Source organism: Sinocyclocheilus anshuiensis, unplaced genomic scaffold (assembly GCF_001515605.1).
Source record: "Sinocyclocheilus anshuiensis isolate Anshui unplaced genomic scaffold, SAMN03320099.WGS_v1.1 scaffold601, whole genome shotgun sequence".
NCBI classification, from domain to species: domain Eukaryota; kingdom Metazoa; phylum Chordata; class Actinopteri; order Cypriniformes; family Cyprinidae; genus Sinocyclocheilus; species Sinocyclocheilus anshuiensis.
In genome coordinates, this window is record NW_015536496.1 from 65,864 (window position 1) to 73,831 (window position 7,968).

Genomic DNA, 7,968 nt, shown 5'->3' on the forward strand with positions numbered 1-7,968 from the left:
AAATACTAACATTTGTTTCCCGGGGATTAATTTTATATGTGCAAAAAGCAGCAAACAACAGAACATGAGGATTCACATGGTCTTCGTATCACATCTGCCAGCGGAGAAAAACATAATAAAGCTAGATATAGGCTATATATAAATAATAATATACTACTATAATAATAAAATAATAGTAATAATAATAAATAGGCCTATACGAGAAATATATTTATACTTGAATAATAAATTAAGAAAACGAAAGAAAAAGTGTGCAACAAGTAGCCTAGTATGCAGAGTTTCGGTTCATTTTTGTGCTGCACGAAAGGAAACAGACGACAGAAAGCGGCATCCTATTTTTCTTTAGGCTTATTTTACAAAAGCACAAAGATTTGTTTTTATTGTGAATGTACACAAATAAAAGCAAACCTTTTACAATTCCGATTATATTCATGACTAGTTGAACTATGACAGTTCAAATATGTAGTAAAATCTGTGCCGTTAAGCGTTATCACCGTACCGCCGTGATGTTATGCGAAACATTTAGTTTTACGTGGATATTGGAACGCCAGTGAAGTAGGCTACATAATAAATAATAATTTGGCATTCAAATACATCGCGAATACGGAAACATTTGATTTTGTGTGGAATGAGAGACCCAACGTTGGTTTCAGTTTCGTTTTAGCCTAAATTAATTCATTTTGGCTTGTCGTTTATATTGCTATAGCTTCTTATAGTTTTAATTCTTGTTCTTTTCTAAATACTGTTAATTGAAAGGATTTGTTGTGGAGTGAGGGGAACTAAAATAGCCTAGCTATGTTTACAGTGTTTATTATAATGTTTGTAAACATTTCGCGTCGGCAATAGGCCTATTTCTGAATGAAATAATAAAATGCGACTTATACTCGACTTGCGTTTTTTTTCTATAAAACGCATTTTTTTTAATATACGCGTAGCGTATTTTAACCATGCAGCAAACCTTTTTAAATATTTTGATAAATTACTGAAAAAAATTTTTATAAATTACTTTTTAAACCGTCTAGCTGATTGTATTAATCGGTCAAAAATTCTTACGGTCGGTTAACGGTTAACCGGTTAAAATGAACATCCCTAGTCTGCCGCTTTAAATTCTTGAGCTCTTTATCGTTATCTTTATAGTTATCGTCCTTGGTGTGAACGGGGTTTTGTAATGTTGATTATTGTTGTTGTTTGTGTTTGGTGAGTGAGATTCAGGCCCTGTCCACACGAACGCGGTTATTTTTAAAACCACAGCTTTTTCTACGCGGTTTGGCCGTTCGTCCACACGCAAACACAGAACCAGGTCACTGAAACCGAACATTTTTGAAAACACCTGCCAGATTTTCAAAAACTCCGCTTGCAGTGTTATCGTGTAGACCGCGAAACCGGATTTTTTGGCTTGTGACGTCGGAGCACGCGCTGTTATCTCCGCCTACTGGAGACTTTTTCAGGCTTCTGATTGGCCAACATGGCTTTACGGTTGAGATTATATCGCCACCTGTTGGTTTGGCATGCTCTTGACAGTGCTTCATAGCATGCGTTTGCGTTCGAGATTTTTTTTAAAACGGAAGGAAAAACTTCTTTATAAAAATACCCGTGTACGTGTGGACATGGCCTCAGACTTGAGCTCTGGTGTTTCTGCCGTCAGTAAATCAGTGTCTTCTCTCTGCTGTGTTCGATCAGGACCCAGTCATGCCGAGGTGGAGACGCACGAGTGTTTGTACTTCAACATTAACTGGGAGGTGGAGAAGACGAACCGCAGCGGCGTGGAGCACTGTGAGGGAGAGAAGGACAAGCGCTCGCACTGCTACGCCTCCTGGAGGAACAGCTCCGGCAGCATCGAGCTCGTCAAGAAGGGCTGCTGGCTAGACGACTTCAACTGCTACGACAGGTCAGTCGTGACACGCTTGACTAGTACTAGTCATAACTCAACAGGGCTTAATGTCCCACCTGCAGGGAACTTATTAGAGGAAACTAAAAGCAGAATTTTTGTTACTTAAAATAAAATAAATGTTAACTGAAATAAAATGTATTAAAAAAAAAACCCTTAAAATTATTTTATTTCAGCTGGTTAATTTAGTGTAGTTTAACTTGTAATAAAATAACTAAAACTAATGCATGAAAATAACTAAAAATAAAATAAAATGAATAAAAAACTAATAAAAGCAACAGAAACACACTACTAAAATAAATAAAAATAATAAATAAAAAAGGAAAAAGTAATAAAGATGACGAAAACACAACAAAATTACTAAAACTTTCCAAAGAAAATGAAAATGTAAAAATTAAATCTATGTAAATAAAAAAAATAAAATGTCAAAATATTTTAAATTAAAGTAAAATATATTAAAATGTTAAGAAAACTATAGTAGTATATAAATGATACTAAAATAACACTGCGTTAATAATAATAATAATGTATTTAAATATATTTCATAATAAAAAAATGATATTTATATAATAATATATGTACTTAATAATAATAGGAATAGTTAAATAATAATAATAATAGTGTCATAAATAATATAAAAACATACTAAAATTAAAGTGAAAATGTAAAAACGCTCTACTAAAATAACTAAAAAATAACTAAAAATAATAAATAAAAAAGGAAAAAGTAATAAAGATGACGAAAACACAACAAAATTACTAAAACTTTCCAAAATAAAGTGAAAATGTAAAAAGAAAATCTATGTAAATAAAAAAAAAAGTCAAAATATTTAAAATTAAAATAAAATATATTAAAATGTTAAGAAGAACTATAGTAGTTTATAAATGATACTAAAATAACACTGCATTAATAATAGTAATGTATTTAAATATATTTAATAATAAAAATGGGTATTTATATAATAATTGGTTACATGTATTTAATAATAATAATAGTAATAGTTAAATAATAATAATAGTGTCTAAAACATTTAAAAACATAATAAAATAAAAAATAAATAAATAAATAAATTCAAAATCTATAATAGTATATCAATGATGGAAAAATAACACTACATCATTAATTATAATAATTTATTGAAATGTATTTATTTTGGCTTCGGCTCTTTCTAAGAAGAGATGGTGTGATGTTTGTGGAATAAGCCTCGGGATGTTTTCTGCTAGGGGTGCTCCGATTGATCGGCTACCGATCACTATCGGCCGATAATCACGTTGAGATGATCGATCGGCGGTCTCTAAAAATGCAGCGGCACCATCTCAGTCTGTCCGGCGCGGGTGAAATCATAATGCTGAAGGTGAGGTACTATATTTCTTCATTAGATAACTTATAAAGTAATTTGAAAACCTTGTGTGAGACGTAATTTCACAAACAGCGAGAGTGAATCACCGCGCGCGCTCTCACTCTCTCTCAAAATATGCAAATGGCTTCAAATCACCACACATCGCGTCTGCCTATAAGCCAGCTGCACGCTGCACAGTTGACACATGAATTGTCACTTGCACAGTCGAGGCAGTGTCACATCGTCACTAAACGCTGAATTAAAGTAACAGCGCATTGTTTGCAGTAAATATGAACATGGATTGACATGAAAATGTAGTAATTACACCATAAATGCATATTATTAAAGTCTACTGTGTTTCACAGTCAACACATATGGCTTTTTGGCTAGGTTTAAAGGGAAAAAGCACTTTTAGATAAACAAGGCAATAATAGATGGCACTCGAGGAGGTAAGAAAACAAAGTTCTTTATGAACCGCATGATTGCTTGTAATAAAGATTTAAATGCAAAAGGAAAGGCAGTAGAGCTGACTATTTCTGTCAATGGTAAGTTTGTGATAATGTAAGAAAAGTAGTTTAAGGGTGCTTTCACACATGTAGATCAATTGCTTTGTTCTGAAACAGGGATTAAAATTATTACAATGTTGCTTTTTATTCTTAGTGCGGTTCGCTTTCACATGGCAAAGATTCTAAACGGACCAAATTTGTTAATACAAGTCACGCGCGTGTAAACTGTTCTCTCATTGGTCAAAGTTCCACGGTTTATTTTCCGGGATTCCGCTTAGCTGTCACGCATATCATCCGTCAGGATGGAACGATAACAGCTTCGCGGGCTTATTATTGTTTTTTTTGTAGCTGTCGTTATAATAATTTATCATTTTGAGCAGGAGTCCAGGATTCATCGGGAATACATTTTTGTAAAAAAAAGAAATTGCAATGCTGAAAAAGCATTTTCATTGACAATGTTTGGATTTGAAATCAAAATAATGGATAAATGTTGTGTTTGTGGTAAACAGCCACGGATCAGTAGCGGACTCCTGTGTGAAAGCTGCTTCTCCTCTCACAAGACTCACCTAAGAGGGGAATTCTCAAAAATTTTCAAAAATGAAATTCAGGCCCTGAATCACTATAAATAGTATCACTATATAGAGATATAAATGTTCAAAAGAAGGTTTTCGTGGTGATCGAAGGTGATCAGTATCGGCAGATACAGCTTTCTGTGATCGGTGATCGGCCTCAAAAACCCTGATTGGTGTATCACTATAAATAGATATAAATGTTAAAAAGAAGGCTTTAAAAAGATCGGTATCGGTGATTGGTATCGGCAGATACTGCTTTCTGTGATCGGCCTCAACAATCCTGATCGGAGCACCCCTAGTTTTCTGTGATAAATGGAATATTGTTTAACCAGTTCTGCTCATTTAAACTTCACAGAAACATTATGTAAGCTTGCTAACATAGATATGGTCTGTTGAATTATTAGTAATGTTTATTGCCTCTCTTTACTCAATTTGTATTCCGACTTGTTATACAGTGTGCGGATTTAATTGCCAAAACATATGACTGTTTCTAAACAGGTTTTCTGAACACTTTCTCATCTGTCATTTGGTTGAAAAGTCCTGCCCCAAACTTGGTTGAGTCAATTTTGCTGTCAAACAGAGCAATGTTTTAATAACACCACAGATTTTTCTTACGGCATCAACCCACCAATGGATTACTTATAGTAGTGTTAAAGTTGGCAGGAATCTTAAAAACAACTAGACAGGGGCTGCTGTTAGTTGAGCAAAGCTTTGAATCCCCTCAAGACTCAATAGTCAATAAGGCCACAACCTCATTAGTAGGAGAAGAGGAAAGCAACACCTCAGCTCGACTCAAAACACACAAACAGCCCGGCACAGAGAGGCCCTGCAGAATGCCAGTCAACTGTTGTTGTTGTTGATGTTAGCTGAAAGCGAAGGGGCAGAGGTGCCATGTCTGAGGGCCTGCTCGAGTGCCAATTAACTGTTGCTACAGAGACACACAATGGAGCGCGTCTCATGTAATCAGAGTACGCCTCGCTTCATGTGGAGTGTGACTATCCTTGCCCTCTATGTGTGACTGTGGTGAAGACCTGAGAGACAGATGAGCACTTACCCTCATACTTCACTCCAGAATTTGAATTATAGAGTAACTCTCACTGGCGTAAAGTATTTTTATAGGAATATCTAGGTAGATAGTTTCTGAGCTTTGTCTCACGCAACAGTGTCAAAACATGTATGTAAAGCTTGAGGAATCGTGGAGAGTCTGGAAGGGTGAGATCAGACAAAGGCAATAAAAAGAGGGGAGCACAAGATTTGTGCCCATGCCAAACTCCTGCTACTACACTCTGGCCCGTCTCTCCATGTGGCCCTTTCGAGCCCTGTTAAAAAATAAACACCGCGTGCTGTTCTATTCTGTGTTTCTTACAACCCCTCTCAATACCAAAGGTCTCCCGCACTGCATGGACACCGTTAAGCACTCATTTTCCTCACATATTGGCTGTTCAGGGAACAACACGAGCATAGAAGTCTGAGACAGTGAAGTCCCTAAAGGGTAGTTCACGCAAAAATGAAAACTGCATCATGCACATTTGAGCTCACATTTACTATATTTGATGAACTGAATATATGTGCACTGACTAATGTTTGTGATCGGTGATCGGCCTCAAAAACCCTGATTGGAGCACCCCTAATGATTTAAAAATAATCATGAAATTATCAGAACAGATGCATAAGAAATAAAATCAACAATAAAATGTAAAAAAAAAATATATATATATTAAAAATAAATAGATGCAGATATTTTGTCAATAGTCTGAGATATATATATATATATATATATATATTGATATGATTTTAATATCATATACTGTATATAAATATGTGAAAACTAGGTAAAGGTGTAATAAGTGGTTTGCTGCTAGATTACAGCAGACACAGAGACTGATTGATCAGCACAATCGGCTCTCGCTCTTTCTCTCTTGTTCCCTAAAAGGCGCTTGGAGCCACAACAACACACACGAAGGGCTCGCACTCTACACTCTGTGTTTTGTGTACCATATTGCTTTTCATAAACTTTTCCCACCTTTTCTGACCCTGTTTAATTAAATGTGTTGTTTCGGTGCCGTACTGTAAATGTGTAACTACTCTGCTTCACTTCATGGAGAGGCGAGATGATAAATTAAGAAGAAACGTCCCAACTTCACCTCCGCATTCACCCCAAACTCACAACAAAAACAAATATGTTTTGCATAAAGAAAATGATGATCTTTTTGGACCTTTTAGGATTATTTTCATGACCATTAGACACATTGTGATTTTCGTAGTGCCATATTATTTTTGTTTTTGCATTTCATGAACTCATTAAGACATTTCAGAGCAAATATAAAGCTAAAACTAAATATAAATAATAATAATAATAATAAACTGTCCAAATGTTCTATATGTTTCATGAAGTCGTTAAGATATTTCAGAGAAAATGTTGAAATATTGAGAAACATAGCAAATGTTGTGAGTCGATTGGTATTTATTTATCGTCAGTAGACACTTAATTAATTAATAAATTTTGATGTATATACTTATTTATTTTAATACATATTACTTTAATATATAATTTTAATAATAAAAAAAACTGGATGCTTCTGGATGTTTCATGAAGTCATGAAGATATTTCAAAGCAAATAGTGAAATAATTAGAAACCGCTATTAAATTTTTTTGTATATATATAATTTATATTTAATTAAGTTTAATAATAATAACAGTTTTCAGTAGACATCATTATTTAAATAAATACATGTATTTATTTATTTATTTTAATATTAATACATAATTCTCTGGATGCTTCTGGATGATTTAAGATCTGAAGGTTGCAGTATATAATTTTTTTTTTTATTCTTCAGCCTCATGAAAAGTCTTGTTTCCCATCGTAAACCTTTAATATCTTGTTGAAGAGCCGTTCATTAGCGCTGAAGCAGACGAGAGATCGTTAAGTGTTTTCCAACCCGCTTCCAGCCTTTATAATGAGATGTTTGACAGCAGACGAGATCAATCACAGAGTCAGACGCTGAAGCTGCGTCCCAAATGACGCACTATACACTATGTACCTATGCACTATGTACCTATGCACTATGTACTCGATCATGTAGAGTATGAATTATATAAGGTTATTTTGTCATTCGTAATCGGAGTCTCATAGCTCCTCCCCCTTCGGTACGTAATTAAAGCTGCAACAGTTGAGTGCATGAAGTGTCCAACATTCTACACTTAATTTTTCCGGTTATTTAAGTGCATCATCCGGGTATTTAAAGTGCACTTTTTCTTTTTGGAATTTTCAGTGTGAACACACTACTCGCACTATTTATATACTACAAAACGTCATAGAATAGTGCATAAGTACGCGATTTGGGACGCACCTTGAGTGTTTTTGAGTGTCTTGTTTGTGTCTGGTTCTCTCAGACAGGAGTGTGTGGCCACCGAGGACAACCCTCAGGTGTTCTTCTGCTGCTGCGAAGGCGACTTCTGCAACGAGAGGTTCACGCACCTGCCTGACGTCAGCGGACCAGGTGAGAGATCCTCAGACGAGCCTGAGTCGCTCTGCTTAAAGGCACAATATGTTGTTTTCGCCGCTAGAGGGCGCGTATTCAAAACAAACAATGAAACAAAGGCGTAGTTTGATGACGGCGTGACTGAGTGTGGAATCATGGGAGTTGTGGTCTTCATCCCCA

The 7,968-nt window shown here is 35.2% G+C and overlaps 1 protein-coding gene across 1 annotated transcript in view; it reads left to right on the plus strand.

The window, feature by feature from the left end:
* Positions 1-7,968, plus strand: part of LOC107687130 (activin receptor type-2B-like) — a 46,265-nt gene that overhangs the window by 27,560 nt on the left and 10,737 nt on the right. Inside the window, exons 3-4 of the mRNA XM_016484360.1 lie at positions 1,681-1,888; positions 7,700-7,806. Coding sequence (XP_016339846.1) covers positions 1,681-1,888; positions 7,700-7,806 — 315 coding nt within the window. The remainder of the gene's footprint in view (positions 1-1,680; positions 1,889-7,699; positions 7,807-7,968) is intronic.